The 26,388-nt window shown below is 40.9% G+C and overlaps 1 protein-coding gene across 3 annotated transcripts in view; it reads right to left on the bottom strand.

The window, feature by feature from the left end:
- Positions 1–26,388, bottom strand: part of LHFPL1 (LHFPL tetraspan subfamily member 1) — a 60,476-nt gene that overhangs the window by 10,732 nt on the left and 23,356 nt on the right. The window contains exon 3 of one of the 3 annotated variants that reach the window (XM_086388833.1): positions 13,630–13,697. The exons of the other annotated variants lie outside the window; for them this stretch is intronic. Within the exon in view, the coding sequence (XP_086244959.1) occupies positions 13,675–13,697 (23 nt within the window). The 3' untranslated portion in view covers positions 13,630–13,674. The remainder of the gene's footprint in view (positions 1–13,629; positions 13,698–26,388) is intronic. 3 annotated transcript variants of the gene reach the window in all.

Genomic DNA, 26,388 nt, shown 5'->3' with positions numbered 1-26,388 from the left:
AGAGTAGCTAGCATTTCAACAAGACTTTAGTCATGAGAAGTGGGCATTCTGGGCAGGGGGAGAGGTTGGTGTGAGCAAAGTTATACAAGTGAGAATGCAGACCACATGGTTCAGAAACAGCACTCCATTCAGAGTCATTTCAGAAAAGAAGCTGTAGATGGCAAATAATGAGCTGAATCTAGACAAGGAAGGATCATGACTCTGTCATCTTTACCACCAGGAGTGGAGAACAATGGTAATTTCTGATGATTATCTAATCATCAGAAATAATTATCTAATTATCTAATGATATGATAAAACAAAGTTTCTCATCCTTGTTACTATTGACATTTTAGGCCAAAGAATTCTTTTTCATAATGGGGGTGGGTAGTGTTGTTCTGTGAATTGTAACACCCTGGCTCTACCTACTAGATGTCTTCAACTTATCCCTGCTCCACTGAACTGTGAAAACCAAAAATATTGACAGACTTGGCCATGTCCCCAGGGTGGAGGTATTAAGAACCACTGAGTTAGAAGTACAGTTTGGGAGATTAACCTAAAAGCTCTGTGTAAAAGGGATTGGAAGTAATCCTTTGCTATAGGCAGAGACCAGTTAACCAGAGGCCACAGACGCTGCAACACATCCAACAATATGCAAAGCAGCCTCCCACCACAAAAAATGATCTGGACAAAAATGTTCATATTTTCAAGATTGAGCAACTGTCATCGAGGCAAACATCACAATTTTATACTTTGCATTACCTCCAAAATGAATCTTGATGACTGAAAGATTACCCCAGAAGAATGGATTCTTCTTCCTTAAGAACAGCTATGCATGGTTCCTCACTGACCTGGCAAGCTGGCTGAAACTGGGGCCTGGTCAGCCTTGAGCATTCTAGTGTGCTAGCCCAGGGAAGCTGGGACAGGTCAAGGAGAGATCTCATAACGTACTGAGAAGGAACTACTGATTCCCTGAGAGTCAAGAAACTGGAGTCTTTGAAGAAATCTCTTAACTCTATAGGATCTCAGCTCTCTCACTCTTAAAATGGGAGAAAATAATTAAGTACCTTTGTAAAGATAGAGCAATAGGATGAGATGAATTTTTGAGATCACCTTCAAAAATAGCCAGGCTCACAGGTGCTTAGCCTTTCAGCCTGAATGCATGGACTGAGCCTGCATGCTGGAATTGTTCAAGGACTTGTGTCCCCAGAAAATACTGCAGTGAGCTGACATCACACCTGGGGATTGTATCTACATACATGCATAGTTATCTGTGACAAGAAAGACTGGGTGGCAGGATAGGGTGAGAGAAGAGGTCCTAACTGCAAATTAGCTTTATGCAAAGCTTCTAGATAAGCCTTGAGATAATCCTCTTTCTTTTTGTGCTCTTCTGTATCATTTCTAACACCCTCTCTGTGAGTCATTCTATTCCAGTGTTGAATTTGCTGTGACAAGATCCCTCATAAGAGTTATTAAATCATCACTCAGCAGTGGGCCTGACATTTAAATCAAGACATGTTGCCTTTTATTCCAAGCTGCAAATCAAATTGGTTTGGAGTTTGACTATTTCCTTTGATTCAGCATTAAGTTATGTTATTACATCTACACTGTTTAGAGAACAAATTATCATTGTCTGCTACTTAAACTGACCCTCCTCCCTAGAGATCTAGTCCTATGCTCTTCAGGGACTTGGTATCTGGCCAAATGTCAATGGTTCATGATGAGTAAGTGGGAAGGGTTAGCCACAAGCTAATGCTTTTCATGGGGCCCAACAGTGGTGTGGGTGTCAGAGTTGGGAATAAGAGTAGGAATGAGTCTGATGGAGAATATTTCTTTGCAGGGGGCATGGTTGTAGTTCCAGCTTGAAAGCCAACAATTCCAGTGAAGTAATCCAAAGAAAAGAGTCCTCCTTGGAGGAAGAGAAGAAAGGCATAAAAAGAGAGTGTGCCCACTTTGGAAGATAGTTTCTTACAAAACTAAACATATTCATACCATATGATCCAGCAATCACACTACTTGGTATTTACCCAAAGGAGTTGAAAACTTACAGCCACAGAAGAACCTGCACACAGATGTTTACAGCAACTTTATCCATAATTGCCAAAACTTGGAAGCAACCAAGATGTCCTTCATTAGGTACATGGATAAGTAAACTGTGGTACATCCCAACAATGGACTATTATTCAGTGCTGAAAAGAAATGAGCTTTCAAGCCATGAAAAGATGTGGGAAAACCTTAAATGCATATCACTAAGTTGAAAGAAGCCATTCCCCAAAGACTATATAGTGTAAAATTCCAACTATATGATCTTCTGGAAAAGGAAAAAAGATGGAGACAGTAAAAGGATCAGTGGTTGCCATGAGTTGCAAGAGTATGGGAATGACTAGGCAGAGCACAGAGGATTGCTTAGTTCAGTTCAGTTCAATCTCTCAGCCATGTCTGACCCTTTGCAACCCCATGGACTGCAGCACACCAGGCCTTCCTGTCCATCACCAACTCCCAGAGTTTACTCAAACTCATGTCGATTGAGTCAGTGATGCCATCCAACCAACTCATCCTCTGTCATCCACTTCTCCTCCTGCCTTCAATCTTTCCCAGCATCAGGGTCTTTTCAAATGAGTCAGTTCTTCACATCAGGTGGCCAAAGTATTGGAGTTTCAGCTTCAACATCAGTCCTTCCAATGAATATTCAGGACTAATTTCCTTTAGGACAGACTGGTTGCATCTCCTTGCATTCCAAGGGACTCTCAAGAGTCTTCTCCAACACCGCAGTTCAAAAGCATCAATTCTTTGGCACTCAGCTTTCTTTATAGTCCAACTCTCACATCCATACATGACTACTGGAAAAACCATAGCTTTGACTAGACAGGCCTTTGTCAGTAAAGTAATGCCTCTGCTTTTTTTAATAACAGAAGATAGAGCAGTGAAATACTCTGTAGGATACTATTGGGTTGGCCAAAATGTTCATTTGAGTTTTTTGCTGGAAGATGTTTTCCCAAATGAACTTTTGGGCCAACCCAAAATAATGATGGATGTACATCATTATACATTTGCCCAAACTCATAGAATGTACAACACTAGGAATGAACCATAGTGTTCAAACATGGGCTCTGGGTGATTATGTTGTGTCAATGTAGCTTCATCAGTTGTAACAAATGTACCACTCTGGTAAGGGTGTTGATAATGGGGGAAACTATGCATGTGTGGGAGCAGATAGTATATAGAAAATCTCTGTACCTTCCCCCCAGTGTTGCTGTGAACTAAAACTTATTTATTAAAGTCTTAATAAAATGAGAGAGAAAGACTGAGGGAAGTCTGTCTTTTCAGTTTCTCAAGTCTTCCCTTTTAGAATCATTTGATGAGATGCTAGGTTCCTGAAAGGCTGGAGGAGGAGACAGAGAAGCAGAGATATAGAAAGAATATAGCAACCACTAACACCTGAAAACTGATGAGGGCTAAATGAAATGGAATGGAATTTATAGATACACTAAGTTTTGATTTCACACGTGCTGCTGCTGCTGCTGCTAAGTCACTTCAGTCGTGTCCGACTCTGTGTGACCCCATAGACGGCAGCCCACCAGGCTCCCCTGTCCCTGGGATTCTCCAGGCAAGAGTACTGGAATGGGTTGCCATTTCCTTCTCCAATGCATGAAAGTGAAAAGTGAAAGTGAAGTAGGCCCAGTCGTGTCTGACTCTTAGCGACCCCATGGACTGCAGCCTACCAGGCTCCTCTGTCCATGGGATTTTCCAGGCAAGAGTACTGGAGTGGGGTGCCATTGCCTTCTCTGTTTACACGTGCATATGTGCTCAATCGTGTCCAACTCTTTACAGCCCCATAGACTGTAGCTCACGAGGCTCCTCTGCCTATGGAATTTTCCAGGCAACAATACTGAAGTGGGGTGCCATTTCCTACTCCAGGGGATCTTCCCAACTCAGGGATTGAACCCATGTCTCACGTCTTCTGCATTGGCAGGTCTGGTTCTTTATGACTAGCGCCACCTGGGAAGCCCTTGATTTGACACAAGAGTTGGCAAAAAGTCAAGTTCTGAGAGCTAATACTTCAGGAAAAGACTTGCTTGTGACTTGAAATCAGTGGGAAAAAGACCTAGATGTTAGTGTGGTAGAGGAGAGGCTGATGGAGGCAAGCCTTAAGGTAGGACAAGAAGTAATAAATTTGCTTTGAGAATATAAGCAGCTCCAGGGTGTAGAGAGAGGACTGAAATCCTGTACAAAGAGAAAATACAAATTCCAGCAACTCATGGAGTCAGAATGTTGGGAAGTGGTTGATGAAGAATGCCAAGAGAACCATATTAACAGCTGTTGTTTGTTGTGTTTTTTGTTTTTTGTTTTTGTTTTTGTTTTTTGTCTAATTTAGTCCAATAACCAGGAAATGTGAAAAATACTGCTAAAGACTTAGGTAGGCAAAATAAGGGAAGGAGTGATTGCAGGATGTAGAAGGACCTGCAGTGGGAACCAGCATAGTGCTCTCAACCTCAGTACCCAGAACAGAGGGATGGCATAGATATGAGCTATGCAGGATGTCTGGGGCTTTCATAGCCTTCATCATATCAAATCAGGCTGCCTACACTGGCCCTGAGGGAAAGACCCTCAGCTACAGAGAGATACCTAAGTTTCCTTTGGAATTCCAAGGAGTAGATTGAGAGGGGAAGGACTAGAGAAAGATCAAAGGAGGCAGTGAGACTAAATAAGACAATGAGACTAAAGGGGAAGGTGGAAGAATATGAGAAGAAAGGCAGGGGGAGTTTGTTGAGAGAACATTAGGAGAAGATCAGAACCCTTGAGAACACAATGCACACTGAGTTGAGATTTTCAACAGACCTCTTCCTCATGAGGGTCTTATTTTTTCCCAAGCAGACTCAGCTCAGGAAAAACAGGTACTCCCTCCATCACTTCAGCACCCTCTAAGCTTATGAGACCAAATTTCCAACCCACTGCCCCAGTTGCTGCTTGATGTGTGTAGTTGGTGGACTAGGAAGGCAGTGAGGAAGAGGGCAGGTTGTTACTTGCTTAACTCAACGTATTTTTTCCCACTGGGACCTGAATTTAGTGCTAAGCATACTGCTGACTTCAGGGTCTCCATGAAAGTGAAAGTGTTAGTCGCTCAGTCATGCCTGACTCTTTATGATCCCATGGACTGTAGCCCTCCAGGCTCCTCTGTCCGTGGAATTCCCTGGGCAAGAATACCACAGTGGATACCCATTCCTTACCCAGGGGCTTTCCTGACCCAGGGATTGAACACAGGTCTCCTGCATTGCAGGCAGATTCTTTACCATCTGAACCACCAGGGAAGGCCATAGGTAGCAGCATAAAAACATTTTTAATGCAGGCAAGACCAAGTTAAATGAGTAGAGAAGCTTCTATGCTAGATTCAGTACAGATGCATAATTGTCAAAGATTAAGCAAAGCCATGAATTCAAAGGTACCCACACCCACCACAGCCCCCAGTGAAAAGATACCCAAGCCATGAGAATAGCTCTCTTCTCACTTGCTTCACTGAATATGAGTATTAGTAGGAGCTTAGATTGGAAGCCAAGAACCTATGGAAGATTCCAGGAGCCTCTCAGGCTCCCTTGTTAGGGAGGAAGGCAAATCAAACAAATAAACAAGAAAACTTCTGAAAACTTCAGTAGTTCAGGTAACCATATTATTTCTAGTAGCCACTATTTGGCTGGCTCAGTCAGGTCTGCCAGGGAGGTAGGACTTTCTGAGTTGCCAACTCCATCTTGGTCCAACCTGATGTTCTAAAAAGCAAGGGAAGACCAGGGCACTTTCTAGAAAGTCAGGGTAGCACTCTGTAGAATCAAGTCCTCACAGTGACAGAGATGTCCTGACTTGGTTGATTGTTTTCTTGTTTTTACACAAACTTCTGCTAAACAAATTGAGTCCTATTGAAATCTTCCCCATCACTACTGAGCATTTGATTCTCATCTATCCTCATACTTTGCCAGCCTGCTTTTCCTATTTATATTATTTCTTGCATCACTAGCCTGAGGTCCAGCTACTCTGCTCATGTTTTTTATTCCACTGGGGGTGAGGAGAAGGAATTATGTCTCAGACCAATATAAATTATGCTACTGGGTGTTTACCAAGATTGACCCCCTACTTGCCCCTGAAAAGACCTCCATGTCACTCTGTGTTGTCCTTTGTATACTCCATCAACTACACTTAGGGTTCACTGGAGGCTCAGTGGTAAAAAATATTCCCTGCCAATGCAGGAACTGCAGGAGGCTCGGGTTTGATCCCTGGGTTGGGAAGATCCCCTGGAGATGGACATAGCAACCCATGCTAGTATTCTTGCCTGGGAAATCTCAGGGACAAAGTAGCCTGGCAGGTTACAGTCCATGGGGCTGCAAAGAGTTGGACATGACTGAAACAATCGAGCACACACCGCACACTTGGAGCAGCTTCTCACAAGAACTTTGGGGATTACTAGAGACTAAAAGTCTGTGTCCCCCAAATTCCTATGTTAAATGCTAATGCTCAGTGTGACGGCCTTTGGAGTTGGAGCCTTTGGGAGGTGATCAAGTCATGAGGACAGACCCTTAATGAATGGAATTAGTTTTCTAATAAAGGAGGAGAGCTCCTTTGCCCTCTTCTGCCATGTAAAATACAGTAAGAGGATGGTCATGTACCAAATAAGGAAGCATTTCCTTATCAGCCACTGAATCTGATGTCACATTGATCCTGGACTGGCCAACCTCCAGAACTGAGAGAAAAACATTCTGTTGTTTATAAGCTACCCAGTCTTTGGTATCCCTCATAGCAGCCCAAATAGACTAAGACACGTACTCTCCGCAAGAGACAGGTTTTTTTTTTTTTTTTAATTTAAAAAAAAACAGCTAAGGAAGTGTTGGACCTCTCTAACATCTGCTCAATAGACCTCTTCTTGAATCCAGCTACATCCAGAATTTTCTCAGCTAATTATGTCTGCAACTGGAATAGAAATAGCTAATATTGGTCAAATGCCTCCATGTACCAGGTGCTGTGTTAAGCTCTTTAAACGTGTTGTTCTCACATATGCAAGATCAACAAATCAGATGAGTAAAAGGTACCAGAGACAGATGTAGAACAAGGAAATACAGTATTAATGTGATGAGTGTTATGACATAGAGTGACAAAAGGGTACAGATGAGGGGGGTCAAATCCAGTTTGAAGGGGGCAGGGTGTTTTCAAGAAAAATAAAAAGGTAGGTGAGGAAGACCAGGAGCTGACAGTGGCTCAGATCATGAACTCCTTATTGCAAAATCCGGATTCAAATTGAAAAAAGTAGGGAAAACCACTAGGCCATTCACGTATGACCTATATCAAATCCCTTATGATTATAACTGGAAGTGACAAATAGATTCAAGAGATTAGATCTGACAGAGTGCCTGAAGAACTGTGGACAGAAGTTCATAACATTGTTCAGGAGGCAGTGATGAAAATCATCCCCAAAAAGAAATTTAAAAGACAAATGGTTGACTGAGGAGGCCTTACAAATAGCTGAGAAAAGAAGAGAAATGAAAGGCAAAGGAGAAAGGAAAGATATACCCATTGAATACAGAGTTCCAAAGAATAGCAATGAGAAATAAGAAAGCCTTCCTAAGTGAACTATGCAAAGAAATAGAGAATGGGAAAGACTAGAGGTTTCTTCAAGAAAATTAGAGATATCAAGGGAACATTTCATGCAAAGATGGGCATAATAAACAACAGAGATGCTGTGGACCTAACAGAAGCAGAAGAGATTAAGAAGAGGGGGCAAGAATACACAGAAGAGCTGTACAAAAAAGATCTTAATGACCTGGATAACCACAATGATATGATCATTCACCTAGAGCCAGAAATCCTGGACTGTGAAGTCAAGTGGGCCTTAATAAGCATCACTACAAACAAAGCTAGTGGAGGTTATGGAATTATGGCTGAGCTATTTCAAATCCTAAAAGATGATACTGTGTGAAAGTGCTGCACTCAATATGCCAGCAAATTTGGAAAACTCAGCAGTGGTTACAGGACTGGAAAAGGTCAGTTTTCATTCCAATCCCAAAGAAAGGCAAAGAAAGGCAATGCCAAAGAATGTTTAAACTACCACACAATTGTGAAATACATGCTAGCAAGGTCATGCTAAAAATCCTCCAAGCTAGGCTTCAACAGTATATGAACTGGGAACTTCTGGATGTTCAAGCTGGATTTACAAAAGGCAGAGGAACCAGAGATCAAATTGCCAACATCCGTTGGATCATAAAATAAGCAAGAGAATTCCAGAAAAACATCTACTTCTGCTTCATTGACTACACTAAAGCCTTTGACTGTGTGGATCACAAAAAACTGTGGAAAATTCATAAAGAGATGGGAATACCAGATCACCTTACCTGCCTCCTGGGAAATCTGTGTGCAGGTCAAGAAGCAATAGTTAGAACCAGACATGAAACAACAGACTGATTCCAAATTGGGAAAGGAGTACATCAAGCCTGTATACTGTCACCCCGCTTATTTAACTTTTATGCAGAATATATCATACAAAATGCCAGGCTAGATGAAGCACAAGCTGGAATCAAAATTGTTGGGAGAAATATCAATAACCTCAGATATGCAGATGATGCCACCCTTAGGCAGAAAGCAAAGAGGAACTAAAGAGCCTCTTGATGAAGGTGAACAAGTAAAGAGTGAAAAGGCTGACTTAAAACTCAACATTCAAAAAACAAAGATCATGGCATCTGGTCCCATCACTTTATGGCAAATAGATGGGAAAACAATGGAGACAGTGAGAGACTTTATTTTGGGGGGCTCCAAAATCACTGCAGATGGTGACTACAGCCATGAAATTAGAAGACGCTTGCTCCTTGGAATAAAAGCTATGACCAACCTATACAACATATTAAAAAGCAGAGATATTACTTTGCCAACAAAGGTCTGTATAGTCAAAGCTATGGTTTTTCCAGTAGTCAGGTATGGATGTGAGAGTTGGACCATAAAGGAGGCTGAGCACTGAAGAATTGATGCTTTCAAACTGTGGTGTTGGAGAAGACTCTTGAGAGTCCCTTGGATTGCAAGAAAATCAAACTAGTAAATCCTAAAGGAAATCAATCCTGAATATTAATTGGAAGGACTAATGCTGAACTGAAGCTCCAATACTTTAGCCACCTGATGCAAAGAGCCAACTCACCTGATGCTGGGAAAGATAGAAGGCAGGAGGAGAAGGAGACGACAGAGGATGAGATGGTTGTATGGCATCATCAACTCAGTGGACATAAGTTTAAGCAAGTCTGGAAGATTGTGAAGGACAGGGAAGCCTAGCATGCTGCAGTCCATGGGGTCACAAAGAATGAAAAGACTGAGCGACTGAACAACAACAACAACAAGGTGAGGAAGGTGAGAAGGGTACTTTTGATCAAAGGGCAGAACACATGCAAGGTTGCCAAAGTTTGAAAGAACATGGTATTTTCAGGGTGGCTGGGCAAGAGAAACTTGGGTGGTGATGGAAATGATGGTCGGGGTCCCTATGGACCATGTAAAGGAATCTGGGGTTTATCCTTAAGGCAGTGGGGAAACCATTGCCAAATAGTGAGAATGATATCAGATTTGCAGTTTTGAAACATCGCTTTTGGACACAGAACAGGAGACAGATTAGGGCAGTCGTGTGCAGTATCTTAAGGAATAGAGAGAGAGAGAAAGTCAGGGGCTGTTTTCTATAATCCAGATAAGAACTGATACTAAGGGAAAGAAGATAGATTATGGGGGTCTCACTGTATACCTTTGCAGTATTTATCCCTTCTGATGACCAGCATTCTTATAGTTTGGGGTTGACATTACTATGGTCGAATTCATTAGATAGCCATTGTTTAAAAAAAAAATATATATATATATATATAATGTCTCCTCAAATAAATTACAAGCTCCTTGAAGACTGTAATCTTGAGTTCTGTGAATTATGTACAGTGCTCCATTCACCGTCTTGTATACAGTAAGTGTCCAGAATATGCTTATTGAGTGACTGTTATCTATTTTTGACATAATATTCAAATACTTAAAAGTGCTAAAAAGCCAGACCTGGCAAGCTGACCTACCTCAGAACTCTGGAGTGAATGCACCCTCATTCCAGCTATTGACTTCATGCCATATCAGCAATGCCAGCTTTGTGTATCATCTATTTCCTTCCAGGTTCCATTGGTCAATAGATATAGGCCATACACACTTTCCTGAGATCCAGGATCCCTGAGCAATAACCAATGCCTTGTCTCCCAGGTGGTTCATTGGTAAAGAATCTGGAGACACAGGTTCGATCCCTGGTTTGAGAAGATCCCCTGAAGGAAGAAATGGCAACCCAGTCCAGTATTCTTGCCTGGGAAATTCCATGGACAGCAGAGCCTGGTAAACTACAGTCCATGGAGTCACAAAAGCGTTGGACAGGACTTAAAGACTAAACAATAACCAATGCCACAAATAATACAATAAGTATATAGCACTTTACAAGCTAGTTTTTCCATTCATTATCTCGTTTAATTCTCTTTTGTTTGTTTTATTCATTCATCAAGTCTAAGTCAGAGGCAGGAATACTGTTATCAAGGAAGGAAATGAGCAGCCAGATGAAGTGTTTGACCAAGATTTTCACTTGGTCAGAGGGTAGAGACAGGACCAGGCCCATGTGTGCTTGGCAAGTCTGCAATACAGGGAGAAGGGCCTGGGACGAGGATTACAAGGAACTGTGTTTGAAACCATGCCCTGTCATTTACTGAATCTCTAGGCAAGGCATTTAACCTTTCTGAGTTTCAGGTCCCCCATGGGAAAAATAGAAGTGACACCACCTACCTCTCAGAGCAGCTGTGAAGATCAAATGAGATGACACATATAAAGCACTTAGCATGGCACCTAGAATGATCAATATTTCTCAGCTCTGTTTTCTCTCAGCTAAACACTTTTCAATTAATGCACTAGTTCCCAAAAGTGTCTAGGAAGAGCTTTACAAAAGAGCTTTACAACACAGATTCCTAGGCTCTACTCCAGATGTACAGAATTGTTATCTTTCAGGGGAGGGCCCAAATGATTTTGATGTACAGTGCACTGGGGAATCACCTGAACCAGATCATATTCAGAGCTTTTAGGTAAAAAGTAGGAGGGAATCAACATTTATTGAGAATCTACAGTATGCTCAGTGCAGTGGTAGGGGCTTTCATTTGAAAGATACATTTGTACACAGTTCTTTCCAGTTCACCTGGATGGGGCTTGGAGAAGATGGTTTGGAAAAGTCATATGACACAATAGACAGACATATATTTTCACCCCTGTATCATTAACTTAGCCAGAGAATTGATTTTAGCATGTGTAGAAGTTGTCCCCAGTTTTCTTTCTGGTTCCCGCCTTTGAAACACATTTCATTTTACTTTAAAAAAATTCCTTCTGGCTTAGCCTAATGTATAATAATAGCAGTTATCGTTAACATTTACTGAGTGGAGACACTGTACTAAATGTTTTAGGTATATAATTTCATTTTATCACAAGAACCCAGTGAAATGGTTGCTGCAGTATTAACACCACTAATTAAAAAATTATACCCACCTTACCACCTAACCTGCCTCTTGAGAAATCTACATGAAGGTCAGGAAGCAACAGTTAGAACTGGACATGGAACAACAGACTGGTTCCAAATCAGGAAAGGAGTACATCAAGGCTGTATATAGTCACCCTGCTTATTTAATTTATATGCAGAGTACATCATAAGAAACGCTGGACTGGAGGAAGCACAAGCTGGAATCAAGATTGCCGGGAGGAATAGCAATAACCTTAGATATGCAGATGACAGCACCCTTATGGCAGAAAGCTAAGAAGAACTAAAGAGCCTCTTGTTGAAAGTGAGAGAGGAGAGTGAAAAAATTGGCTTAAAACTAAACATTCAGAAAACTAAGATCATGGCATCTGGTCCCATCACTTCATGGCAAATAGATGGGGAAACAATGGAGACAGTGAGATACTTTATTTTGGGGGGCTCCAAATCACTGCAGATGGTGACTGCAGCCATGAAATTAAAAGACGCTTGCTCCTTGGAAGAAAAATTAGGACCAACCCATACAGCATATTAAAAAGCAGAGACATTACTTTGCCAAAAAAGGTCTGTCTAGTCAAAGCTATGGTTTTTCTAACCGTCATGTATGGATGTGAGAGTTGGACTATAAAGAAAGCTGAGTGCCGAAGCATTGATGCTTCTGAACTGCGGTGTTGGAGAAGACTCTTGAGAGTCCCTTGGACTACAAGGAGATCCAACCAGTCCATCCTAAAGGAAATAAGTCCTGAATATTCATTGGAAGGACTAATGCTGAAGCTGAAACTTCAATACTTTGACCACGATGTGAAGAACTGACTCATTTGAAAAAAAATAAAAAACAAAAAACCCTGATACTGGGAAAGATTGAAGGCAGGAGGAGAAGGGGACGACAGAGCACGAGATGGTTGGATGGCATCACCGACTCAATGGACATGAGTTTGAGTAAACTCCGAGAGTTGGCGATGGATAGGTAGGCCTGGCGTGCTGCAGTCCAAGGGGTCGCAAGGAGCTGGACACGACTAAGTGACTGAACTGAACTGAACTGAATTAAAAAATGGTTTCTGATTTTAAAACAAAGGTTTAGGATACAGTATAATCCTTAGAGTAGCAGGGAAAGACAAACACTCATTAAAGGTGAGGAGAACAAAGAAAGCCAATGTAGAGGTTTATAGAGGGAAATCGAGTGGAGGAAAACGGAAACAAAGAAATGAAGCGTGAATAATGTTCTTTGACCGGAGGACCAGAGGCAGGACTGGGAAAGCGGCAGAGAAAAGAAGAAATCCGCCTGACTTTACTGCCACCTCATGGTGGTCTGATGTATAGACAACTGGTTCACAATTCAGCCTTGTTTCTGAGCCTACTAAACCCTCTCCATCACTGACTGGATGGACGTGAGTCTCAGTGAACTCCGGGAGTTGGTGATGGACAGGGAGGCCTGGAGGGCTGCGATTCCTGGGGTCGCAAAGAGTCGGACACGACTGAACGACTGATCTGATCTGATCTGATCTGAAACCCTTTCCAGGACACTGGATAAGGAAATAAAGCCAAGTGAAGCTGAGGACCTGCCCTTGGGGACTTTTTAGAGCTTGTCTCCCTCCAGGTGGCGCTAGTGGTAAAGAACCCACGTGCCAATGCATGAGACTTGAGAGACACCGGTTTGATCCCTGGGTCGGGAAGATCCCCTGGAGGAGGACATGACAACCCACTCCAGTATTCTTGCCTGGAGAATCCCATGCACAGAGGAGCCTAGAGGGCTACAGTCCATGGGGTTGCAAAGAGTGGGACACGACTGAAGTGACTTAGCACACATGACACTCACTCTGGAGTCACCAGGCTAGACACCACCCTAGAGATTAACTACTCTAGGGGTAAGCACCCTCCTTTCATATGGGGAATTTCAGGAAAGACAGAAATGTCTATAAGAACCACCATTTTTTGTATTGCATTCAAAATGAAAATAGCTTAGCATTCCATGAGATGTGTAGAATCTCATTAAGTTTGTCTCTATTTTTAATAGAAGATGGTCAGTGAAAAAACTTGCCCTGAATTTTAGCTACTGAAATGAGAGGGAGGAGGAAGTTAACAAAGCAGCTTTCTCATGTTTTATCACTTACACTTGTTGGGCATTGTTCTCATAAATCAGGTTCAAGTAGACTTTGTCATTTCATGAACGAAACCATCTCTGAAAGTAGATAAAATTATCCCCACTTTAGCCATAGGGAAATAGGTGTAAAGAACTGAACTCTGCATGTGAAATCTATAAAAGCCAAAATCATTAAAAAAAAAGAATAAAATGGTTACCAGGGGCTGGGGGTGAGGGAATAGGACAGATGTTAAGGATACAAACTTGCAACAAATATTAAATAAGACCTCGAGATCTAATACATAGTACAGTGAATATAGAAAACAATACTGTATTATAGTCACCAAACTTGCTAAGAGACTAGAACATAATTATTCCAATCATTACAAAGAAATTATAATTACACAATGTAATATAGGTGCTAGTGATCACTACAATGGCAATCATATTATAATATATAAATGTATTAAACTAACATATTGTACAGCTTATATTTATACAATGTTATATACCAAATGTATTTCAATTAAAACACACAAAAAATAAAGAACTAAATCACTTGGCTATGCCATCACAGTAAGATGGCAACATAACCACTCTACAATTTGTTCATTCTACTCAGTGCAACATTTAGAGAATGCCAAGAGCATGCCAGGTACCAGGGATCCACAGTTGAATTAAGTTTCTCCTTCATCCACTGATTCCCTCCTTCCTCCTCCAGCTTAGCCCAGCTTCCTCTCAGGGTGGAGACTCCTCTCTGGGTGGAGACTCCTCTCTGAGTGAACTAAGAGGGCAACTGAAAAACCTTAGGCAACACCTGAACCACAAGTTTTCTGGAAGGACTGGCTGCCCAGGGCATTCTAGTTGATGCTGCCCATCAATGAGATGCTTTTGGCAATGCCTTTGGCCAATCCTTGGACTCCACCCCCATGTTGTTGTTTAGTTGCTAAGTCAAGTCTGACTCTGTCACCGCATGGACTGTAGCACACAAGGCTTCCCTTTCCTCCACTATCTCCCAGAGTTTGCTCAAATTCATGTCCATTGAATTGGTGATGCCATGGATGACCGATACTAAAAGGCTCCTTTCTTCTAGGAGGGTTGCCTTAAGTAGATTGGCTTATTTTGTCACTATTTCTGGTTTTTAAGAACAAAGTAAATATGAAATTGGATCAAATGTCTCCCCACAAAGGAGGTGGGAGAGCCAGCACTGCATGACTGAAACCCTAAGACACCATTCCCATGGCTGACACCATTGGAGGCCTAGAGAAACACTTCTCTAAATCGGTTGACTTATCTCCTCAGGAGAAAAGATAATTGCACCCATATGCCGTTAAGGTTTTTGGATTGTGCTAATGCTCATGTGGAAGTGAGAAACTGTTTAGAAAAACAGGGAGTGTATCTGGCTGGCAGGAAGGTTTAAATAAAAAAATAAAAACATATTATTTAACTCATCAAATTCATCCCACATGAAGCATGTGTGAAGAAAGATAATTGGTTCTTTACATCAACAGCTAAATGTAGATTTGTGGGTTTTTTTTATAAAAGCATGTAATAATGTTGCGTAACATTTTTAGGAAACACATAAAATAGAAGATTTTTTTTAAAAAAAGGTAGGTGGGTCATGACAGGGAGCTCAGTAGGTATTTGGGGCCTCTGGTTGTTCATCAGCTAGTCCAAGGCTCTCTATGTCAAAACAGGGAAACCAAGGCTCAGAATGGGAAAGTGACATGCCCAAGTAAGCTCAGGAAAATTAAAACCCAACTGTTCTGAAACCCAGGCAAGGGCTATTTCTACCACACTCTGCTGCCCCTCTGTGGACATGAGCATGTATTAAGCTGTTCTATTGTGCTCTGATGAGCATAAGAACACTCCGTCCCTAAAGAAGGAAACTGGCAGAGAGGAAAGGTAACAGGAAATCCCTGTAAAGTGAAACCATAAAAGCTAAACTCCAAGTCACCGTAAAAGGCTTTGAACTGGCAAGAATGACAGGAAATGATGGGAAAATAGAGGAAATGGGCCTCTGAGAGAGGAAACAGGGAGCGCACACAAGGCCTTTAGGTAGACTCTGTTGTGGGCCATTATCAAGCTGACTGGGTCCCTCCCACCCTCCCTCCCAGAAGTCAAGCCTGGGACATCCTCTCCAAAGAGGCTCTTGAGAAATGGGCTGATTACCTACTAACAGCAGGTTATATTTAGTGCAACCTAAGAAAAGAACTAAAGAGACTCTTGATGAAAGTGAAAGAGGAGAGTGAAAAAGTTGACTTAAACCTCAACATTCAGAAAACTAAGATCATGGCATCCGGTCCCATCACTTCATGGCCAATAGATGGGGGAACAATGTAAAAAGTGACAGACTTTATTTGGGGGGGGGGCTCCAAAATCACTGCAGGTGGTGACTGCAAGCATGAAATTAAAAGACGCTTACTCCTTGGAAGAAAAGCTATGACCAACCTCTGCAGCATATTAAAAAGCAGAGACACTACTTTGCCAACAAAGGTTTGTCCAGTCAAAGCTATGGATTTTCCAGTAGTCATGTATGGATGTGAGAGTTGGACTGTAAAGAAAGCTGAGTGCTGATGAACTGATGCTTTTGAACTGTGATGTTGGAGAAGACTCTTGAGAGTCCCTTGGACTGCAAGGAGATCAAACCAGAACATCCTAAAGGAAATCAGTCCTGAATATTCATTGGAAGGACTGATGCTGAAGCTGAAACTTCAATACTTTGGCCACTTGATGCAAACAACTGACCCATTGGAAAAGATCCTGATGCTGGGAAAGATTAAAGGCAGGAGGAGAAGGGGAAAACAGAGATTGGATGGCATCACCAACTCGATGGACATGAGTTTGAACAAGCTCTGGGAGTTCGTGAAGGACAGGGAAGCCTGGTGTGCTGCAGTCCATGGGGTCGCAAAGAGTCAGACATGACTGAGTGAGTGACTGAACTGACTGACTGAGTGTGCTAAATGTTTTTATGCATGTTTTACTTCACTTAGCCTTCTAAATAACCTTAGGAAAAAACATATTTTTATCCATCCCCATTAATGGAAATGCAGAGAGGTTGAGTAGTGCACCCAGAGATGCACAACTATTTAAGTGGCAGGGCTCACATTTGAACCCAGGTCTTTCTACTAATAGCCTGTGTTGTTATTCATCATGCTTTGTACAAGTGGCTCCTTGCTGTAATAGAGGCTTTTTCTGAAAACTAAAGTACTGAGAACATTTTCATTTCAACAACTGGTATCATTATAATGATGATGATGATAATACCAGACAACAACTACTGACAGGGTACTATATTCCAAACCCTGTACTAGGTGTTTTGCATGTCTGATATCATTTGATCCTCACAACAACCCCAGGAAGTAGCAATAAGCTCCCAAATGCTGAAAGATTTGCCCAAGGTCACAGAACTAAGGGTGTAGTGATGATAAAGCCCACTCTTACCACTAGGCAATCCTTTCATGGGTTCTTCTCTGGCTCCTACTCTTGGTGAAGCCAATTAAAGGCTTGGTGAAGGTGGCATTAAATGCATCAAAGCTAAAGTTGAACCAAGATAGATTCATTTGTATGGATCAAGTCCATGAAATCTTTATTTGATATCTAGAGTTCAATTAACAACCATCAAAACACCTTTCTCAGCTTACATCTTTCATTTACTTAGTCAAATTTAAGTGTGAGGAAATTTGTACTTGGCTATTGCTGGCAGCTGTTGTCTGACTCTTCCCTTCTTACTGATAGGTGATACATTTAACGAACAGATATTGGATTGCCATTGAGCAATATCTTAGTAGTATATATGAGGATCAGTGGGCTAGTCTCAAATCCCTAGTGGGGACTTGAGAAAGTCACTGTGCTTGTTGGATCTTATTAGCTATAAATGAGACCACTGGTTGATCTGCATGGTCCCTCGCCTTGTAGGTTTCAGTTCAAGCTCATGATTCTTTTTTTCTATTTAAAATATGATTCATTAATTTCTTATTTTTATTGAGATACAATTGACATATAAAATTATGTTAGTTTCAGATGTATAGCATAATGATTCACTATACGCATATATTATGAAATGATCACCAGAGTAAGTCTAGTTAACATCCATCACCACACATTTTTTTCTTATGATGAGAAATTTTAAGATCTACTCTTTTAGCAACTTTCAAATATACAATATAGTATCATAAAATATGACTTCCCTGATGGCTCAGATGGTAAAGAATCTGCCTGCAGTGCAGGAAACCCAGGTTTGGCCCCTGGTCAGGAAGATCCCCTGGAGAAGGGGATGGCTACCCACTCCAGGATTCTTGCCTGGAAAATCCCATGGAGAGAGGAGCCTGGTGGGCTACAGTCCATGGGGTCATAGAGTCAGATGTGACTAAGCAGACATCATTAACTATAGTAATCATGCTATACATCACATCGCTAGTACTTATACATTTTATAAACAGAAGTTTGTACCTTTTGACTCCATTTACCCATTTCACCCAGTGCCCACTCCTGGCCTCTGGCAACGACCAACCTATTTTCGGTATCTAAGAATTTATTTTTATCTTTTGTCGTTGGTTGTTTTTTTCAGATCATACAGTACTTGTATTTGTCTGTCTGACTGATTGATATTTCACTTAGCATAATGCCCTCAAGGCCGATCCATGTTTTTGCAAATGTCAAGATTTCCTTGCTTTCTAAGGCTGAATAATATTCCTTTGTATACATTTTCTTTATACATTCATTCATTGGTGGACATGGTAAGGTTGTTTCTATGTCATGTCTACTATGAATAATTCTGCAATGAACATTGGGGTACATATATCTTTTCAAGTAAGTACCTTTGTTTCCTTTGAATAAATACCCAGAAGTGGAATTGTTAGATCATATGGTAGTTCTATTTTTAATTTTTTGAGGAACCTCCATACTGTTCTCCATAGTGGCTATACCAATTTACATTCCCACCAACAGTGCACAAATGTTCCCTTTTCTCCACATCCTTACCAACACTTGCTATTTCCTGTATTTTTTGATGATAGCCATCCTGACAGGTGTGAGGTGATATCTTACTGTGGATTTTATTTGCATTTCCTTGATGATTCATGATGTTGAGCACCTTTCCGCGTACCTGTTGGACAACTGTCATCTGCACGTCTTTTTTTTTTTTTTGAAAAATGTCTATTCATACCCTCTGACCATATTTAAATTAGATTTTTTTAAATTATTGATTTATATGACTTCTCTCTCTCTACATATATATACACACACACACACACACACACATATATATATATATATATATATATATATATAGGATACTAGCAGCTTATCATGAAGAAGGCTATGGCACCTCACTCCTGTACTTTTGCCTAGAAAATCCCATGGACGGAGGAGCCCGGTAGGCTGCAGTCCATGGGGTCGCTAGAGTTGGACATGACTGAGTGACTTCACTTTCACTTTTCACTTTCATGCATTGGAGAAGGAAATGGCAACCTACTCCAGTGTTCTTGCCTGGAGAATCCCAGGGATGGGGAAGCCTGGTGGGCTGCCGTCTATGGGGTCGCACAGAGTCGGACATGACTGAAGTGACTTAGCAGCAGCAGCAGCTTATCAGATATATGATTTGCATATATTTTCTTCCATTTGGTAGGTTACCTTTTCATTTTGTTGATGGTTTCCTTTGCTGTACAGAAGTTGTTTAGTCTGATGTAGTTCCACTTGTTTAATTTTGCTTTTGTTGCCTTTGTGTTCGGGGTAAAATTAAAAAAAAAAAAATCATTGTCAAGATCCATGTCAGGGAGTCTACTGCCTATGTTTTTCTGCTAGGAATTTTATGGTTTCAGGTCTTATGTTAAAGTCTTTAACCCAATTTGAGTTACTTTTTATGTATGGTGTAAGATGTGGTCCAGTTTCATTCTTTTGCATGTGGACATCAAGTTTTCCTGATACCATTTATTGAAGAGACTACCCTTTTCCCATTGTATATTCTTGTTTCCATTATCACAGATTAACTGACCCATGTGTGGGCTTATTTCTGAGCTCTGTATTCTCTTCCATTGATCTATGTGTCTGTTTTTACCCCAACAGTATACTGCTTTTGACTACTGTAACTTTGTAATATAGTTTGAAATCAGGAAGTATGGTGCCTCTAGCTTTGTTCTTCTTTCTCAAGATTGCTTTGGTTATTCAGGGTGTTGTGTGGTTCCATACAAGTTAATTTTTTCTTTAAATGAAGAAAAAGAAGAAAGTCAATTCCCTAAACTTGACTGGTGGGTAAGAGCCAGGTAAGTGATTTTCCAGCAGGGTAGAGCAGTCACTAGGGGAGGACTGGGACCCCAGGGCACCTGGAAGATGGACTGAGAAATAGGAGAGCAGATCCTAGAAACAGGAGAAGGTTGGAAAGAAAGAGTTCAAACTTCTGGAAGGCAAGGGGGTTGAGATATATTTTGCAACTGTAAGTTTTTATTTTGAGATCTGTATCTTCCCTCTCTGCCTCAGAGTGTTTATCTGACACACACACACCCACACACACCCAAACACATACACACACATACAATCTCTTTCTCTCAGGAACATAAAATACACATAAGGAGTAGATATCCCAGAAGACCAGAGAGAGACCTTAGGTAGACTGCATATGATCTTAGAATTTGGAACACAAAAACTCTTCTATATATCTTTATATCTTTCTTCTATGATCAAGTTTTAAAGGACCATTTAGGTGCCTTTATGATGCAATTCAAACCCAAAGGCACTTTAAAATTTCCCATGAATATTCATTCCACTGAAAGTCTTTGAGAATTCCATCAGGTCCAGCCACTGCCTTATTTATTTGTACTCTGATTACACTAAAAGACTGATAGGGAACTCAGGCTGAGTCCAGGTGGTGGGGGTAGCGGAGAAAGGATGCAATACTGGGTATTTTCCATGGTGTTTCTGACATTTGTTTCCAAAAACAATAGAGCTTAAGTGTATTTTAAGGGGAAAAAAATCTCAAATGATTCAAGACGCACACTCACCAATAGAGAGGGGGAGAGTCAATGTAGTACACACAGGACAGTGAATCAGGACACAGGCTCCACTCATAGTTCTGACTTCAACTTGCTGTGTGACCTTATTCAAATTGCCATACCTCTCTATATCTCAGGATTTCTTCATTATAAAATAGGCATATTGCCATCTTCTGTGCATGCAATTTTCAGGATCAGATTAGCTCATATTCATGAGAAAACATTGCAAATGTGATCCATTCATAAAGTACAAAGAGACCTTACCTTAGAATCACATGCTAAAGATAACACAATGGTTTTATAAACTTGCTTGAAAACAGCAATCTGACATTAGAAGTATTTAGCTTCTCTAAATTCTCAATGGGGATCATTTGTATATGCAACACTTATAGGCCATTGGGTATGAAGGAATCCCATAATAGTTCTGTAGCTCTAAGAGGATTTGAATATCACAGCAAAGCTGAAGTATGTGTATTAGGACATCAGTTGAAAACAACTGAAATCTCTGCTTCTATTGTCCTTCCTATCCCCTTCATCTCTCTCAGACCAGTCAGGGTAAGAAGCTTTGTTCCTTGGGTAGGTTCCATGTATTTCTTGGCTCTGAGTCTCTCCCTTCCCAAACTACAGAGCACATAGTAGGGTACAGAGCCTAGAGCAGAATCAAAGTAATGCCATCATTTGACTCTACTCCCCAGGACATTCTACTTTGTTAGGAAGCCCATCACCTATTTTAAGTCAAATACTGTGCTAGGTCCTTCAGTACACTTTTTCTTATTTCATTGCTACTACAACACTCCATGATTAGCCCACCAGGCTCCTCTGTCCATGGAATTTTCCAGGCAAGAATATTGGAGTGGGTTGCCATTTCATTCTCCAGGGGATCTTCCTGACCCAGGGCTCAAACCCACATCTCCTGCATCTCCTGCATTGGCAGGCAGATTCCTTACCACTGAGCCACCTGGAAAACCCCATGGTATCATTAGTATCCCCCATTTCACAGAGAAGAAAACTGAGACACAAACATCAACTGACTTTACCCCATAGGTGGCAGAGCCTGGATACCAACCAAGTCGTTTGACTCCAAACGCTATGATCTTCCCGTATACCATGCTGCCTCTCAAGGAAAAGAGAACAAAAGCATGGACACTGGACACTCAGGGTACTTTTCTCCTAGTTTATCATCCATCCTCACAATATCTAAGGTATGTGAGGATGCTTCCACACTACCTGAATTTCCAGAGTATTAAAGAAAGGTCTAAGAAGAAAGGCTGTACTTCTAGCATTGGCATTCCCAAATCTTGGTATTCACAAGCTTGGTATTCCTGTCGCATCATAAAATATTTCTTTTAAATTCTATTACATGTTTTACCATTGCTCCTGGCACCTCTGTATTACAAGGGAACAACTGCTAATAGAATTGTCATTGTCATGTATGCTTTGCCAGTTGACTAGAAATGGGTCAAGAATGGCACAGGTTATCTCATGTTTTTAGTATTAACCAGGAAGCTGTATATTGTCACCCTGCTTATTTAACTTATATGCAAAGTACATCATGAGAAACGCTGGGCCGGATGAAGCACAAGCTGGAATCAAGATTGTCGGGATCAATAACCTCAGATATGCAGATGACAAATGGCAGAAAGTGAAGAAGAACTAAAGAGCCTCTTGATGAAAGTGAAAGAGGAGAGTAAAAAAGTTGGCTTAAAGCTCAACATTCAGAAAACTAAGATCATGGCATCCGGTCCCATCACTTCATGGCAAATAGATGGGGAAACAGTGGAAACAGTGGCTGACTTTATTTTGGGGGGTTCCAAAATCACTGCAGGTGGTGACTGCAAGCATGAAATTAAAAGACGCTTACTCCTTGGAAGGAAAGTTATGACCAACCCAGACAGCATATTAAAAAGCACTACTTTGCCAACAAAGGTCCATCTAGTCAAGGCTATGGTTTTTCCAGTAGTCACGTATAGATGTGAGAGTTGGACTATAAAGAAAGCTGAGTGCTGAAGAATTGATGCTTTTGAACTGTGGTGTTGGAGAAGACTCTTGAGAGTCCCTTGGACTGCAAGGAGATCCAACCAGTCCATCCTAAAGGAGATCAGTCCTGAGTATTCATTGGAAGGACTGATGTTGAAGCTGAAACTCCAATACTTTGGCCACCTGATGCGAAGAGCTGACTCATTTGAAAAGACCCTGATGCTGGGAAAGATTGGGGGCAGGAGGAGAAGGGGACGATAGAGGATGAGATGGTTGGATGGCATCACTGACTCAATGGACATGAGTTTGGGTAAACTCCGGGAGTTGGTTATGGACAGGGAGGCCTGGCGTGCTGCGGTCCATGGGGTCTCAAAGAGTCGGACACAACTGAGTGACTGAACTGAACTGAACTAAAGGAAGGTCCTAATATAGGGGCATGTTATTGGAAAATATGGGCAGCAAATACGAGCCTCAGAAGAATAAGAGACATGAGCAGTTGGAAGAATGCAACAGTGAATCAAACAAGGAACTAGGAGGACTTGACTCAAGCAAAATTCTGTAATTCCTTCATCCCTATGGATTCACAGAGCACAGTATTTAGTGCACTAAGGAAAGGGGCACTGTTGTCCTTAGGCAAATATATGGTGCAGGAGAGAAGGTTAAATAAAGGAGATGAGAAAAGTAATGATCCTGTGGTAAACACAATCGAAGGCCATCAACTTGGGACAGAGACAGCCATAAACAAAATTTCCCTTTTGGGAACTAAGTCCTTAGCGGTGGTGATTGGTGCAGAAAATTGCCAAATGATTACATGCAACTCACATCTCCAGTTTTTCACTCTGGTATTTTATTGCTACATTAATCAAAGCAGCAACTGATTCTATTAGAATAATATTATGCCCATACCAAAATCCAGCCAACATCTCAAGAAATCTACAGGTTAACGAATACAGATGTAAAAATCCTTAGCAAAATATGAGCAAACCAAATCCAGCAACATATAAAATGGATTACATACCATGATCAATTAGGATTTGTCCCAGAAATTCAAGGTTGGTTTAATATATGAAAGTCAATCAATAAATACATATGATTATCTCAGTAGGTGTAGAAAAATCACTTGACAAAATTCAGCACCTTTTCATAATGAAAACACAACACTAGGAATAGATAAAAGGGAACTTTTTCAACCCAATGAAAGCCATCTATGAAAATAGCCTATGCATGTATGTTCAGTCACTTCAGTCATGGCCAACTCTTTGCAACCCTATGGACAGTAGCCCATCAGGCTCCTCATTCCATCGGATTCTCCAGGCAAGAATACTGGAGTGGTTTGCCCTACCCCCCTCCAGGGGATCTTCCTGACACAGGGATCAAACCCATGTCTTCTGTGTCTCCTGCATTGTAGACAGATTCTTTACTGCTGAGACACTGGGAAAGTCCAAAAATAGCCTAGCCAACATCAGTACTTAGTGGTGAAAAACTGGATGATTTACCCCTAAGATCACAGATAAGACAAGGATGTGCACTCTCACAAGTTCTATTCAACATTGTCCTGGAGGTTCAAGCCAGGGCAATTACACAAGGAAAAGATTGGAAAGAAAGATGTAAAACTTCTCTCTTCTCAGATGACATGATCAGGTATATAATAAATCCTAAACAATCCACTAAAAATCATTAGAATTAGCAAAGGTGTTCTGCAAGGTTGCGGGATACAAGGTCAATCCAGAAAAGTCATTTATATTTCTATACACTAACATGGGCTTCCCAGGTGGCACTAGTGGTGAAAATCCCACCTGCCAATGCAGGAGATGAAAGAGACCCAGGCTCGATCCTTGGATTGGGAAGATCCCTTGGAGAAGGGTATGGCAACCCACTCCAGTATTCTTGCCTGGAGAATCCCATGGACAGAGGAGCCTGACTACAGTCCATAGGATGGCACAGAGTCAGATACGACTGAAGCGACTTAGCACACACACATACACTAACAATGAACAATCCAAAAATAAAATTAAGAAAACAATTCCATTTACAATATCATCAAAAACAACAGAATACCTAGGGATATATGTCAGCAAACAAATTGTAAGACCTGTATGAAGAAGTGAAGTGAAGTGAAGTCGCTCAGTCATGTATACTGTATACTGAAAACTAAAAAATATCATAAAAAGAGATTCAAGATAACCTGATTCACTGGAACATCATCTTGTGTTCATGGGTTGGGAAACTTAATATGGCTAAAGAGGTTATATACTCCAAACTGATGTATAGATTCAATCCAATCTTCATCAAAATCTCAGCTCACTTTTTTGCAGAAATTGACAAGCTGAACCTAAAATTCACAGGGAAACACAAGGAGGCCAGAGTAGCCAAAACAATCTTCATAACTTTAGATTTGGCACTACTAATTGTATTCTTAGATATGACACCAAAAATACAAGCCACAAGAGAAAAATTAGATAAAAGCAGATTTCATTAAAATTAAATAAATTTGTATTTCAAAGGATGTCATCAAGAAAGTGAAAATACAACCTACAAAATGAGAAAAAGTACTTGTAAATCATATATCTGAAAGGGGTCTAGTGTCCAGAATACATTAAGAATTCTTACAATTCAACAAAAAAGGGCAAATAACCCAGTTAAAAATCGGCAAAGGATTTGAATAGGCATTTCTCCAAAGATATAGAAATGGCCAATAAGTAAATGAAAAAATGCTTAACATCAGTCATGAGGGAAATGAAAATTAAAGTCACAATGAGATATCATTTCATACACATTAGGATGGCTATAATTTCAAAAATGTAAAATAAGTATTGGTGAAGATGCTAGAAAATTGGAACCCTTGTACATTGCTGGTGGAAATGTAAAATGATGCAGCCACTTTGGAAAACAACTTGCAAGGTCCTCAGAAGGCTTAAATATAGAATTATCATTTGACACAGTAATTCTGTGCCTACACCCAAGAGAAATAAAAATAGATTTCCATACAAAAATGTGTACACAAATTGTTATAGCAGTATTATTCATTATAGCCCCAAAGTAGAAAGGCCAAAGTATACATCAACTGCAGCTGCTGCTGCTGTTGCTGCTGCTGCTAAGTCACTTCAGTCATGTCCGACTCTGTGTGACCCCATAGATGGCAGCCCACCAGGCTCCTCTGTTCCTGGAATTCTCCAGGCAAGAATATTGGAGGGGGTTGCCATTTCCTTCTCCAATGCATGCATGCATGCTAAGTCGCTTCAGTCGTGTCTGACTCTGTGCAACCCTATGGACAGCAGCCCACCAGGCTCTTCTATCCACGGAATTCTCTAGGCAAGAATACTGGAGTGGGTTGCCATTTCCTTCTCCATACATCAACTGATAAGTGGATAAATAAAATATAGCTACACAATTGAATATTATTCATCCATGAAAGGCAGAAGTACTGATACAAGTTACAACATGGATGAACCTTGAAAACATTATGCTAAGTAAAAGGAGTCAGACCTACAAAGCCACATGTTATATGATTCCATTTATCTGAAATGTCCAGAACAGGCAAATCTAAATTGACAGTGGTTGCCAGGGGCTGGGCACAGGGAGGAATGAGAAGTGGCTGCTAATGGGTAAGGAGTTTCTTTTGGGGATTGTGAAAATATTCTGAAATTAGATAGTAGTGATGATTGCACAACCATGTGAATATAGTAAAACCCACTAATTGTACACTTTAAAAGGGCAAATTTTATATCAATAAAACTGTTACTTTTTTAAGTTAAAAAAATAAACTTTACTCTTTAGAGCAGTCTTAGGTTCACATCAAAGTTGAGCAGACAGTTACAGAGATT

The sequence above is a fragment of the Bos grunniens genome, chromosome X (genome assembly GCF_055505025.1).
Source record: "Bos grunniens cultivar Pamir isolate PY7600 chromosome X, Bosgru_T2T1.0, whole genome shotgun sequence".
NCBI classification, from domain to species: domain Eukaryota; kingdom Metazoa; phylum Chordata; class Mammalia; order Artiodactyla; family Bovidae; genus Bos; species Bos grunniens.
The sequence above is the reverse complement of the archived record's forward strand: the minus strand, read 5'-3'. Positions and strand labels throughout refer to the sequence as shown.